Here is a 15,696-nt window from a genome sequence, read left to right on the forward strand (position 1 = left end):
CCCTATATACAACAATATAACTACTATAATACTGCCCCCTATGTACAAGAATAGAACTATTATAATGCTGCCCCCTATGTACAAGAATATAACTAATACTAGCTGAAGAGCCAGGCATTGCCCGGGCATAGTAACTAACTGTGGAACAGGATGGGGCCAATCAAACCAGGATGCCAGAGCATCGCTGGATTCGATCCCGGTGGGTGAGTATATAACTATTTTTTATTTTAATTATTTTTTTAACAGGGATATGATGCCCACACTGCTGTATACTACGTGGGTTGTGTTAGATACCGCGTGGCTCTGTCCTGTATACTACATAGGCAGTGTTGTATACTCCGTGGGCTGTGCTAGATATTACATGGCCACTGTTATATACTGTGTGGGCAGTGTTATATATTACGTAAAAGAGAAAAATGTTCCAGCTTCTTGATAAAATGTAAAACTTTAATCCATCATATAAAATAGTAGAAGACACACTGCTGGGACAATGCCATATCACAAGTGAAGAAAGCTACGCGTTTCGACCATACGGTCTTTGTCACAGCTGATCTACTCAGCAGTCCATCCGGTATAAGGCCGGCGTCACACACAGTGTAAGACAATACGGTCCGTAATGTTAGTAGTGTGTATATGCAAAATTTGGCCGTTCTAGCTCTTAAATTAAAGGGTTAATTGGCGGAAAAAATTGGCGTGGGCTCCCGCCCAATTTTCTCCGCCAGAGTAGTAAAGCCAGTGACTGAGGGCAGATATTAATAGCCTGGAGAGGGTCCATGGTTATTGGCCCCCCCTGGCTAAAAACACCTGCCCCCAGCCACCCCAGAAAAGGCACATCTGGAAGATGCGCCTATTCTGGCACTTGGCCACTCTCTTCCCATTACCCTGTAGCGGTGGGATATGGGGTAATGAAGGGTTAATGCTACCTTGCTATTGTAAGGTGACATTAAGCCAAATTAATAATGGAGAGGCGTCAATTATGACACCTATCCATTATTAATCCAATTGTAGTAAAGTGTTAAAAAAACACACACATTATTAAAAATTATTTTAATGAAAAAATCACAAAGGTTGTTGTAATAATTTATTCTTCGCTCAATCCACTCACTGAAGACCCTCGATCTATAACAAAGTAAAAATAATAAACTAACAATATACATACCTCCCGAAGATCTGTAACATCCATCTGAAGGGGTTAAAATATTTTGCAGCCTGGAGTTCTGCTAATGGTGCTCCTGGCTGCAAAACCCCGGGGAATGAAGGTAAAGTAGGTCAATGACCTATATTTACCTTCATTCGCGGTGAGGCGCCCTCTGCTGGTTGTCCTCTTATGAACTCGAGCCTGGGAGCTTTCTAGGAAAGTTTCCACGATCTAGGAACAACCAGCAGAGGGCACCTCACCGCAAATGAAGGTAAATATACGTCATTGACCTACTTTACCTTCATTCTCTGGGGTTTTGCAGCAAGGAGCAGCGCTGCATTAGCAGAGCTCCTGGCTGTAAAATATTTTAACCTCTTCAGATGGATTTACATCGTTGGACGTTACAGATGTTCGGAAGGTATGTATATTGTTGGTTTATTATTTTGACTTTGTTACAGATCGAGGGTCTTCAGTGAGTGGATTGAGCGAAGAATAAAATTATTACAACAACCTTTGTGATTTTTTCATTAAAATAATTTTAAATAATGTGTTTGTGTTTTTAACCCTTTACTACAATTGGATTAATAATGGATAGGTGTCATAATTGACGCCTCTCCATTATTAATTTGGCTTAATGTCACCTTACAATAGCAAGGTGGCATTAACCCTTCATTACCCCATATCCCACCGCTACACGGGAATGGGAAGAGAGTGGCCAAGTGCCAGAATAGGCGCATCTTCCAGATGTGCCTTTTCTGGGGTGGCTGGGGGCAGGTGTTTTTAGCCAGGGGGGGCCAATAACTATGGACCCTCTCCAGGCTATTAATATCTGCCCTCAGTCACTGGCTTTACCACTCTGGCGGAGAAAATTGCGCTGGAGCCCACGCCAATTTTTTCCGCCAATTAACCCTTTAATTTAATAGCTAGAACGGCCAAATTTTGCACATACACACTACTAACATTAGTAGTGTGGAATATGCAAAAAAAATGGGGATATGAGATGGTTTACTATATGTATACCATGTCTCATATCATGTCGGGTTTAGGAAGGAGATAGCAAAAGCCGGTAATTGAATTACCGGCTTTAAAGCTATCTCGCGCTGTATGAAGTAATAATATATACATATATGTGTCTCACTGACATATATATATATATATATATACCTATTCTATGTGTACACATTTATTCTACCTATTCTACTGTAAGCTGTTAGTGTGATTTTACTGTACACCGCACTGAATTGCCGGCTTTTCTCTCTAACACCGCTGCGTATCTCTCGCAAGTCACACTGCTGGTCCGTGTGTAATCCGTATTTTTGGGGCTTCCATAGACTTTCATTGGCGTTTTATTTGCGCAAAACGGTGACAAACGCAGCATGCTGCAATTTTCTACGGCCGTAGAAAGCCGTATAATACTGATCAGTAAAATACGGCAGATAGGAGCAGGGGCATAGAGAACAATTGTGACGTTTGTTTTGCGAGTTTTACGGACGTATTTTCTGCGCTCATACGTTCGTAAAACTCGCAAGTGTGCCGGCGGCCTAAGAAGGACTGACCTACCAATGGAAAGGTAGAAAAAAAAAAACTCACCTGACCAAAAGTACTATAAATCACAAACACATATAAGTCATTGCCAGATATTCTAAAAAATATGAACAATATATATATATATATATATATATATATATATATACATATATATACATACACAATGGTAAGATACAATAAATCCCATATATACGAAAAAACAGAAAAAGACAGAAAAAAAACACAAAAAAGACTAAAAAACATATATTGCATGTTTTTTAGTCTTTTTTGTGTTTTTTTCTGTCTTTCTTTTTTTTCGTATATATGGGATTTATTGTATCTTACCATTGTGTATATATATATATATTTCATATTTTTTAGAATATCTGGCAATGACTTATATGTGTTTGTGATTTATAGTACTTTTGGTCAGGTGAGTTTTTTTTCTTCTACCTTTCCATTGGTAGGTCAGTCCTTCTTATACCGGATGGACTGCTGAGTAGATCACATGTGACAAAGACCGTATGGTCGAAACGCGTAGCTTTCTTCACTTGTGATATGGCATTGTCCCAGGAGTGTGTCTTCTACTATTTTATATGATGGATTAATGTTTGACATTTTATCAAGAAGCTGGAACATTTTTCTCTTTTACTTGGATCTGCACTACGTCGAGTCAGGACGAAGTTCCGTGCTCCTTGCACATATCGGTGAGCTGGCTCTTTTCTTTCTTTGTACTTAATCTTATATACTACGTGACTGGACAATATACTACGTGACTGGACAATATACTACGTGACTGGGCAATATACTACGTGACTGGGCAATATACTACGTGGCTGGGCAATATACTACGTGGCTCTGTGCTGTATATGACGTGACCGGGCAATATACTACGTGGACATGCATATTCTAGAATACCCAATGCGTTAGAATCGGGCCACCATCTAGTATGTTTATATTACCTCATATCTCGGATTATATTACCTCATATATTGGATAGTTCCTCACATATCTGATTATCTTACCTCATATATCAGAAATCAAATCATATACTGGATATTACGTCATATATTGGATAATATTACCTCATATATGGGATTATATTACCTCATATATTGGATAATATTACCTCATATATGGGATTATATTACCTCATATATCAGAAATCAAATCATATACTGGATATCACCTCATATATTGGATATTACCTCGTACAGCGGATTATATTGCATCATTTGGGATTATATTACTTCATATAACAGATATTACCTAATATATTGGACTAGATGGCAGCCCGATTCTAAAGAATCGGGAGTCTAGAATCCATATATACTTTATTTATTCAAATGTAAGAATAATACAATTAATAAATAATAGTAAGAAAGAACAAAAATAATAGGCAGTATATGGAGAAAACACCAAACAAAAGTTCAAAATTGGTGTGCAAATGTCACTGAACCACTTCACAACTAAATATATATAGTTTTGGTAAATGGTATTATCATTTTTTTGACGAAATTCGGCAGGAGCTTGAAGAGCAACGTCACTGGGCCCGCCTCCACGCAGTAGAAACTTGCTGTGAGGTAAAAATTCAAAAATCACACCAAAATGGCGGGCGGAGTGTGTCACAGTACGGCACGTTTCTGATTGGTCGCTCGCAGCAGGCGGCAACCAATCAGACACTGGACACTGTTGACGTCACTTACATAGTAACATACATAGTAACATAGTTAGTAAGGCTGAAAAAAGACATTTGTCCATCCAGTTCAGCCTATATTCCATCATAATAAATCCCCAGATCTACGTCCTTCTACAGAACCTAATAATTGTATGATACAATATTGTTCTGCTTCAGGAAGACATCCAGGCCTCTCTTGAACCCCTCGACTGAGTTCGCCATCACCACCTCCTCAGGCAAGCAATTCCAGATTCTCACTGCCCTAACAGTAAAGAATCCTCTTCTATGTTGGTGGAAAAACCTTCTCTCCTCCAGACGCAAAGAATGCCCCCTTGTGCCCGTCACCTTCCTTGGTATAAACAGATCCTCAGCGAGATATTTGTATTGTCCCCTTATATACTTATACATGGTTATTAGATCGCCCCTCAGTCGTCTTTTTTCTAGACTAAATAATCCTAATTTCGCTAATCTATCTGGGTATTGTAGTTCTCCCATCCCCTTTATTAATTTTGTTGCCCTCCTTTGTACTCTCTCTAGTTCCATTATATCCTTCCTGAGCACCGCTGCCCAAAACTGGACACAGTACTCCATGTGCGGTCTAACTAGGGATTTGTACAGAGGCAGTATAATGCTCTCATCATGTGTATCCAGACCTCTTTTAATGCACCCCATGATCCTGTTTGCCTTGGCAGCTGCTGCCTGGCACTGGCTGCTCCAGGTAAGTTTATCATTAACTAGGATCCCCAAGTCCTTCTCCCTGTCAGATTTACCCAGTGGTTTCCCATTCAGTGTGTAATGGTGATATTGATTCCTTCTTCCCATGTGTATAACCTTACATTTATCATTGTTAAACCTCATCTGCCACCTTTCAGCCCAAGTTTCCAACTTATCCAGATCCATCTGTAGCAGAATACTATCTTCTCTTGTATTAACTGCTTTACATAGTTTTGTATCATCTGCAAATATCGATATTTTACTGTGTAAACCTTCTACCAGATCATTAATGAATATGTTGAAGAGAACAGGTCCCAATACTGACCCCTGCGGTACCCCACTGGTCACAGCGACCCAGTTAGAGACTATACCATTTATAACCACCCTCTGCTTTCTATCACTAAGCCAGTTACTAACCCATTTACACACATTTTCCCCCAGACCAAGCATTCTCATTTTGTGTACCAACCTCTTGTGCGGCACGGTATCAAACGCTTTGGAAAAATCGAGATATACCACGTCCAATGACTCACCGTGGTCCAGTCTATAGCTTACCTCTTCATAAAAACTGATTAGATTGGTTTGACAGGAGCGATTTCTCATAAACCCATGCTGATATGGAGTTAAACAGTTATTCTCATTGAGATAATCCAGAATAACATCCCTCAGAAACCCTTCAAATATTTTACCAACAATAGAGGTTAGACTTACTGGCCTATAATTTCCAGGTTCACTTTTAGAGCCCTTTTTGAATATTGGCACCACATTTGCTGTGCGCCAGTCCTGCGGAACAGACCCTGTCGCTATAGAGTCACTAAAAATAAGAAATAATGGTTTATCTATTACATTACTTAGTTCTCTTAGTACTCGTGGGTGTATGCCATCCGGACCCGGAGATTTATCTATTTTAATCTTATTTAGCCGGTTTCGCACCTCTTCTTGGGTTAGATTGGTGACCCTTAATATAGGGTTTTCATTGTTTCTTGGGATTTCACCTAGCATTTCATTTTCCACCGTGAATACCGTGGAGAAGAAGGTGTTTAATATGTTAGCTTTTTCCTCGTCATTTACAACCATTCTTTCCTCACTATTTTTTAAGGGGCCTACATTTTCAGTTTTTATTCTTTTACTATTGATATAGTTGACTCCGGACATTAGCTCCGGACATTAGCTCTGGACATTATCTCAGGACATTAGCTCCGGACATTAGCTCTGGACATTATCTCAGGACATTAGCTCCGGACAGGAAGTTGGCACAAATTGCAGGAAGTAGTATTCTAGGCAATTATATATTAGATATATTGGCTATTTCCTCATACATTGGATTATATTACCTCATATATTGGCAATTTCCTCATCTTTGAGATTATATTACCTCATATATCGTCTCTCGCCTCAAATATCGGATTAAATTACCTCATATATTGGCTATTTCCCCATATTTGGGTTTATATTACCTCATATATGAGATATTACCTCATATATCGTATCTCACATCATATATCAGATTACATCACCTCATATATCGGCAATTTCCTAATCTTTGAGATTATATTACTTCATATATCAGATATTACCTCATATATCGATCTCACCTCATATATCAGATTATATCACCTCATATATTGGGTATTTCCTCATCATCATGCCTCACAGGAACAACTCCATTCTAAACACGGTGGAGCTGTGACCTGTTCCTGCCGCGCACTGATACTCTGAAGGCGGCGGCCATGATTGTAGCTCGCAGCAGCCGGGACGTCACAGCCAGTGAGTTTTGCAGGATGGTTTTCGAGGTGAATGTTTCTCCACCAATGTGCGCTAACAATGTGGGCCGTGTGGAGCGAGTGTGGATATGCGGAGTGGATGGGGCTTGACACATACACACACATAGCTAGATAGAGATATATGTCATAGAAAATTGGAACAGCACTTTTCCAATAGGTGGGTGCACGCCTCCCAGACAAAACATCTAAGACTTGCCTCAATCCAGACATAGGAAAAAACGCAGGCAGCACTGCATAGATTAAAGGTGAAAAAAATGTGGATTTATTTCAATCCCACATACTATGGCAACTTTTCGGCTCAAATGAGCTTTTTGGAAGGCTTGAAAAAGGCTCATTTGAGCAGAAACGTTGCCACACTATGTGGGTTTGAAATAAAACCACATTTTTTCACCTTTAAACTATGGAGTGCTGCCTGTATATATATGCTGCCCCCTATGTACAAGAATATAACTACTATAATATTGCTCCTATATACAAGAATATAACTACTATAATACTGCTCCCTATGTACAAGAATATAACTACTATAATACTGCCCCTATGTATAAGAATATAACTACTATAATACTGCCCCTATGTACAAGAATATAACTACTATAATACTGCCCCCTATGTACAAGAATATAACTACTATAATACTGCTCCCTATATACAAGAATATAACTACTATAATACTGCCCCCTATGTACAAGAATATAACTACTATAATACTGCTCCCTATATACAAGAATATAACTACTATAATACTGCCCCCTATGTACAAGAATATAACTACTATAATACTGCTCCCTATATACAAGAATATAACTACTATAATACTGCCCCCTATGTACAAGAATATAACTACTATAATACTGCCCCTATGTATAAGAATATAACTACTATAATACTGCCCCTATGTACAAGAATATAACTACTATAATACTGCTCCCTATATACAAGAATATAACTACTATAATACTGCCCCCTATGTACAAGAATATAACTACTATAATACTGCTCCCTATATACAAGAATATAACTACTATAATACTGCCCCCTATGTACAAGAATATAACTACTATAATACTGCTCCCTATATACAAGAATATAACTACTATAATACTGCTCCCTATGTACAAGAATATAACTACTATAATACTGCTCCCTATATACAAGAATATAACTACTATAATACTGCCCCCTATGTACAAGAATATAACTACTATAATACTGCTCCTATGTACAAGAATATAACTACTATAATACTGCTCCCTATGTACAAGAATATTACTACTATAATACTGCTCCCTATGTACAAGAATATAACTACTATAATACTGCCCCCTATGTACAAGAATATAACTACTATAATACTGCCCCCTATGTATAAGAATATAACTACTATAATACTGCTCCCTATGTACAAGAATATAACTACTATAATACTGCTCCCTATATACAAGAATATAACTACTATAATACTGCTCCCTATATACAAGAATATAACTACTATAATACTGCTCCCTATATACAAGAATATAACTACTATAATACTGCTCCCTATGTACAAGAATATAACTACTATAATACTGCCCCCTATGTACAAGAATATAACTACTATAATACTGCTCCCTATATACAAGAATATAACTACTATAATACTGCCCCCTATGTACAAGAATATAACTACTATAATACTGCTCCCTATATACAAGAATATAACTACTATAATACTGCCCCCTATGTACAAGAATATAACTACTATAATACTGCCCCCTATGTACAAGAATATAACTACTATAATACTGCCCCTATGTATAAGAATATAACTACTATAATACTGCTCCCTATATACAAGAATATAACTACTATAATACTGCCCCTATGTACAAGATTATAATTACTATAATACTGCTCCTATGTACAAGAATATAACTACTATAATACTGCCCCTATGTACAAGAATATAACTACTATAATACTGCCCCTATGTACAAGAATATAACTACTATAATACTGCCCCTATGTACAAGAATATAACTACTATAATACTGCCCCCTATGTACAAGAATATAACTACTATAATACTGCTCCCTATATACAAGAATATAACTACTATAATACTGCCCCTATGTACAAGAATATAACTAATATAATACTGCTCCTATGTACAAGAATATAACTACTATAATACTGCCCCTATGTACAAGACTATAACTACTATAATGCTGCTCCCTATATACAAGAATATAACTACTATAATACTGCTCCCTATATACAAGAATATAACTACTATAATACTGCTCCCTATATACAAGAATATAACTACTATAATACTGCTCCCTATATACAAGAATATAACTACTATAATACTGCTCCCTATATACAAGAATATAACTACTATAATACTGCTCCCTATGTACAAGAATATAACTACTATAATACTGCCCCCTATGTCAAGAATATAACTACTATAATACTGCTCCCTATGTACAAGAATATAACTACTATAATACTGCCACCTATGTACAAGAATATAACTACTATAATACTGCCACCTATGTACAAGAATATAACTACTATAATACTGCCACCTATGTACAAGAATATAACTACTATAATACTGCTCCCTATGTACAAGATTATAATTATTATAATACCGCCCCTATGTACAAGAATATAATGACTATAATAATGCTCAAATGTACAAGATTATAACTATGTCACTGCTTTCTGAGGTTGGGGTATTCCAGAGTATTTTTGCCTTTGGTGCTCACCTCTCAGCTGGGTAGTAATGTTCTGGCTCTTTTTTGCTCATTGAGAGTCCATGTCGGTCTACACTTTGCACGTAGTTCTCTTGATGTCTGTCTCGCTCATCCAATCTGCTGCGGCTCCTCTCTTCGTGGCGATTGTTCCTTTCCTCGTGTCTGCCTGGGCTGCTCTCCCGGTAATACCCGTCTCTCTCCTCATAGCGATGACGGCTCCTGTCCGCCTCATATCTGCTCTGCCCTCCATCATTGTAGCGCTGGTCTCTACTCCTATCCTGGTCCCTTTCTTGATGGTGGACCCGACTCCTGTCTTCCCGATGCCTGTTTTGCCTCCTGTCGCCATGATACTCTTCTCTTTCTCTCGGCCGGTTCTGGCTGCGCTCGTGGTGACTCCTGCTGGGATTCTTCTCACTGGTATATCCATCCTGAGAGTCGGAGCGACCATCACGTGTATTGGGACGACTGCTGCGCTGCTCGTATCTGTGTTTCCTTGGTGCTCGGCTCTCCCCATCGCTCGGATAGGGGCCACTATCCACCATTTTCTGACCTAAGACAGAGACATTTATAAATGAGCATCAAGGAATTCCTTAAAAACAATAGGTCAACAATTCTTTCAACTGCACACCCCCATTAAAGTTAATAGGACTTAACTGCAATACCAAACACTGATTCCAAGGATATGTCACTTACTGGGCTGTTGGCTGTAGTTTTTTTTTTTTAATCACTTTTATCTGCCACAGATCTATCAGTTCTCTAAATGCTGAGCTAAACGGATGGCACTCGGACCAATGTTATTCAATGGGGAGGTACGGAACAACAATTTTTTTTACTGCCCAAATCTGTATGCATGAAAAGAAAAATGGCAGAATGCTAAATTGTCCTCCGGAAATTGGATGAGACTCATTCAAATCAATGAGTGCGAGAAAAACAAAACAACGGATACCACAGTATATCATCTGAGGTTTATGGATACATTGCAATTCTATAACATAGAAAACTGTAAGGCTATGTTCTCACATTGCGTTTTTGCAGCGCTTTTTTAATGCAAATTTTCAGCTATGTTTCACAGTACCAGCAAAGCCAATGAGATTTCGGAAATCTCATGCACACATACTGGGGTTTTTTTCTCCTGACTGTTTTGCCATAAGAGCTTGGTTTTTGCAAAATGCAGCATGTCACTTGTTTCAGTGTTTTTCACTCATTGAAAGCAATGGGTAGTGCAAAAAAGGCAGCAAAAAACACAGCAAAACCTGTTTTTTGTTAGCAGCTTAAAATTGGCATAAAAAAAAACGCTGAAAAAAACGCAAAGTGTGAACACAGCCTAAATGGTCTGTTTGCATTGCAAAAAAATTACCGATTTCTGATTGAGGATCAAAGAGCAGGAAAGAAGTGATAATAGGTCTCATCCGAGATTAGTAATCTGTATACATCTACATGTCTAAACGAAATCTGAGGTTACTGATTGAAAACAGTGGAGAATTTCTGATAAATTGTAATCATTGTATATTTACAAATGACAATGTATCATTTCATATAACTAATACACAATGTAGCAATGCACATAAACAATGTATCATTGTGCACAACTAATAATGTATTATTTCACATACTAAATATACAATGTAACAATGCATCATTGCACATAAACACTATCATTGTGCATAAATAATAATGTATCATTGTGCACAACTAATAACAATGTATTATTTCACATACTAAATATACAATGTAACAATGCATCATTGCACATAAACACTGTATCATTGTGCATAAATAATAATGTATCATTGTGCACAACTAATAACAATGTATTATTTCACATAATAAATATACAATGTAACAATGCATCATTGCACATAAACAATGTATCATTGTGCATAAATAATAATAAATAATGTGTCACGTTACATAAATAAGAATGATAGACACTATTTTTTTCTTTCTTTAGGCCATGTTCACACGATCCTTTTTTTCATGCGGAATTGCCGCGATTTTCCCGCTGCGGGTCCGCAGCTGTTTTCCATGCAGGGTACATTACATTGTACCCTATGGAAAACAGGAACTGCTGTGCCCACAATGCGGAAAATCAAAAAAAAAACCGCGCTGAATAACTGCGGGAAAAAAGAAGTACCATGTCACTTCTTTTTTCGGAGCCGCAGCGGTTCTGCACCCATTGACCTCCATTGTGAGGTCAAACCCGCAGTAAAACCCGCAGATGAAAAAAATATCTGCGGGTTTTACTGCGGTTTGTGGTGCCGAACCGCTGCAGCAGGAAGTGCGGGGAAGCGGGCGGAAGTGCGTGGGCGGAGTGTGGCTGCCCCCCCGTGCTCCGATCCCGCCCCCCCGTGCTCCAATCCCACCGCCCCGTGCTCCGATGCCCCCCCCCCAGTGCTCCGATGCCCCCCCCCGTGCCCTAATCTCCCCCCCTTATACTTACCCGGCGTCCCGGTGTCCGTCCGGCCGTCTTCTCCCTGGGCGCCGCCATCTTGCAAAATGGCGGGCGCATGCGCAGTGCGCCCGCCGAATCTGCCGGCCGGCAGATTCGTTCCAAAGTGCATTTTGATCACTGAGATATAACCTATCTCAGTGATCAAAATAAAAAAAAATAGTAAATGACACCTTTGTCACCCCCATAGGTAGGGACAATAAAAAAAAATTAAGAATTTTTTTTTTTTTCCACTAAGGTTAGAATAGGGTTAGGGGTAGGTTTAGGGGTAGGGTTAGGGGTAGGGTTAGGGGTAGGGTTAGGGTATTTTCAGCCATTTTAACTGCATAGAAAACTGCATAAAAAAAAGGATCAAAAAAAGGATCAAAAAAAGGACAAAAAAAAGGACCTGCGTTTTCTGCCAAGAGCTGCAGTTTTTTAAAAAACAGTCCTGAAAAAAAAAGGATGGAAATCAGGAACGTGTGAACATACCCTTAGGGTGGCTAGGATTTTGGTTTTTTTATCGTTGTCTGCTCAGCATTTGGAGTTTTTCTTCCTTTTCCCTCATAATATTCTCTACAGAACAAGAAAAAAAAAAAGTATAAAATGCCATAAAAAGAAAAACGCCAAATGTCAGTTAATATATAATAAAACAGTTTTAAGTAGAGATGGGCGGACACCTGGATGTTCGGGTTTGGCCGAACAGTTACAAAAAGTTCGGGATTGGGTACCAGAACAGTACTTGAATCCGAACTCCATTAACTTGAATGGGGGCCCAAACATCCAGTGTTTGCTGTGCTGTAAATGTGCATGACAGCGCGGCAAACACCGCTTCTGATTGGCGGTGAAATCATCTCCGCCGGTCAGACAGCCACAATTCCCACGCTGTCAAAAGACAGCGTGAGCACTCAGCTGTGATTGGAGGTATAAAGTTTACCTCTGGTCACTGGTGTCAGCGGATGGGACAACTGCTCCCATCATCCACAACCTGCTGCAACTAATAACAGCAAGAGCAGAAAAAGGCTCACGGTGCTAGCGGGGATGTCACGAGGTCACCGCAGTTAAGCCGGTTGAGTCACTGAGGCTGGGCTCGCAGCGGCTCATTCACCAGTGGTTCTCATAACAAGCCTTATGAAAACCAACATCACACAACAAAATATATAGGATAAAATAATATACCGTGATGTCAATAGACATAGACTGGGAATATGTCGCAAAAAAGCTGAGCAACAAAGAAAAAACCACGACAAAAAATTCCAAATACAGAAAATAATTAGCAAAACATTATTTTATTAAAGTGACCAGGTATAGGTGACATGGGAGAACAAATAGAGGGGGAAGAAGAGAGAGAACAACACCCTCTCACACATGTCAGAGTTGAAACGCTCACAGAAAAACATTACATTCCAAATAGGTAAATGGGTATGAATATATTGTAAAATAAACTGGCCATTATTGCACATAAGCCCATATAGCCTAAGAAAGAAAATACAACACCCCTATATAGCGACTAGAGATGTAACCAGATGGCTAATATAATTACCAATAGAGCCAGGGGTGTAGCTGTGAGCGTCCTTCCCGACGCGCGTTTCGGCGATGTGGCCTTTCTCAAGGGAGTGGTTCCAGTGGTTCTCAGCCAGGACAGTCGCATCTTGGCACCGTCCAGGTTGAAAACGAATTATCGCCCAGACATGGATTACGGCGTGTGACAGAACGACAGTCAGGTATGGTATATTGTTGTTTTATTATATTTGGTTTATTACAGGAGATCGAGAGCTTCGGTGGAATTAGGCGAGGTCATAAGTATGGTTAAAATGAGATTATTAAAGGAGTCTGTGTCATTTTTTTCAAATTAAACGACTTTATTCTTGAGGTCTGTTTTCATACAATGTCACTATGGGGTTAGTAATGGGGGCATTTTATAGACACCTCTCCATTACTAAGCCTTGGGCTTGATGTCACCGGACAATACAAAGGTGACAGCAACCTCACAAATAATAACCCCAGTTGTCACTGCTACAGGGCAAGTGGAAAGAGCTGGGTGAGGAGCCAGAATTGGGGCAACTAATAGATGCGCCTTTTCTGGGCAGCTGTGGGCTGCTATCTTAAGCTGGGGGGGGGGGGAAGGCTGTATCAATGGCACCTTACCAGCCTGAGAATACCAGCCCCCAGCTGTCTGCTTTAGCAAGGTTGGTTATCCAAAATGGGTGGAACCGATGCCGTTTTTTTTTTTTTTTTTAAATTATGGATTTACAGGGCAGGATCGGCAGATGAATACTCCCATCATCTGCTCCTGCTCTGTTATTAGTGGCAGCAGGTTTCGGATGATGGGAGCAGTTGTCCCATCAGCTGACACCAGTGACCGGAGGTCACCTCTATTCCTCCGATCACAGCTGAGCGCTCATGCTGTCTTTAGACGGCGTGGGAACGGCGGCTCTCTGACCGGCGGGGAGGATTTCACCGCCGATCAGAAGCAGTGTATGCCACGCTGTCATGCACATGACAGCGCCACAAACACCCGGTGTTCGGGCAGCCGAACCCAAACAGTAACATGGACTTCCTGGTGAAGTCTGTGCCAGAGCAGTAAGTATTCGGTACGGATGCCGAACTTTACTGTTCAGGTTCGCCCATCTCTGCTTGTAAATAATTTAAATAGCAACTTATTCTAATGGCTGATATTTTTTTTGCACTTTTCCGGAATTTTTTTTTATGTTATGCGTTAAAACTATTTTGTTTTGGAAACTACCCGTTACCTAATTCTGATAAAAAAATGTATTGATAAAGTCACATGTGAAAACGCACACAAAAAAAACAAGAAGGGTTTGTATTTTTTTATAGGGGGATTTTCTGCTAATTTGTTCAAGTCTATTGGAAAAAAAAAATGTGCAAAAAAAAAAATAAAAATAAATAAATACTTTAACCATGCCAGGTGGAACTGACATGGTGCAAATTTAGAAAACGCTCCGAAAGTCAAATTCTGCAGCGTTTACAAACAGCGCAGTGTGCGTGAGGCCTCTATAAATGGCCATTCTTCAGGGCCCGTCCGGTAGTGGACATCCCCTTTAAATCCTGACTTTTGTCAGGCTGCTTTTGGCTTCCATTAGCAGAAACTTGCCGGTCGGAGCAGTTTTTGACGCACTGTGTGAACTGAGCCATAGCGGTCACCATGGGGTTATTCATGTAACCATAGCAACCTGCAACTTTTTAAGTCAGCTCAATTTCATTACCAAATTTTACAAAAAATATTGTTATATATATATTTTTTTAAGTTTCCGATTATTTTAGTGACCAAAGCAGTACTTTCCCCTGTTGTGTGCCTGCACCTGACCCCGGACAGCACTTAGTACATCCACCTGCCTCTAATTAGTCTAATATTCCGGTATTTAATGCTTTACTCACCGAAACCGCCGCTTTACGTTTTCCGTAACAGCAGGAACCGAAACTCGGAGCCGAAAGCGCGTCCCCGAGGCTGAAACACACCTGACAGGCTCCGGCATGCGCGCTCACGACACCCTGGAACGCAGAAGAATGCGCGCCTAAAGCCTTCTGGAACGCACGAGGAGACGCGCTTTCGCTTGATTGGACAGGTTGATAAAGGCGGGTGAAAAGTGATTGGTCGAGTGAACGCACACTGTGTAGTGATTGGTCGGATGTATCTGTTTGTGATGCGATTGGCTGGA

At 39.7% G+C, this 15,696-nt stretch overlaps 1 protein-coding gene across 5 annotated transcripts in view; it reads right to left on the reverse strand.

Moving 5' to 3' along the window:
- MARVELD3 (MARVEL domain containing 3) overlaps positions 1-15,696 on the reverse strand; it is a 146,202-nt gene that overhangs the window by 10,825 nt on the left and 119,681 nt on the right. For 2 of the 5 annotated variants that reach the window (XM_069739146.1, XM_069739143.1), the window contains exons 1-2: positions 15,416-15,526; positions 9,601-10,138 (exon numbers count right to left, since the gene is read on the reverse strand). In XM_069739146.1, the coding sequence (XP_069595247.1) occupies positions 9,601-10,130 (530 nt within the window). In that variant the 5' untranslated portion in view covers positions 10,131-10,138; positions 15,416-15,526. Of the gene's footprint in view, positions 1-9,600; positions 10,139-12,508; positions 12,593-15,415; positions 15,527-15,696 lie in introns of those variants that run through there. The other 3 variants (XM_069739147.1, XM_069739144.1, XM_069739145.1) reach the window with 3 other exon arrangements.

The sequence above is a fragment of the Ranitomeya imitator genome, chromosome 9 (genome assembly GCF_032444005.1).
Source record: "Ranitomeya imitator isolate aRanImi1 chromosome 9, aRanImi1.pri, whole genome shotgun sequence".
In the NCBI taxonomy this organism is placed as follows: domain Eukaryota; kingdom Metazoa; phylum Chordata; class Amphibia; order Anura; family Dendrobatidae; genus Ranitomeya; species Ranitomeya imitator.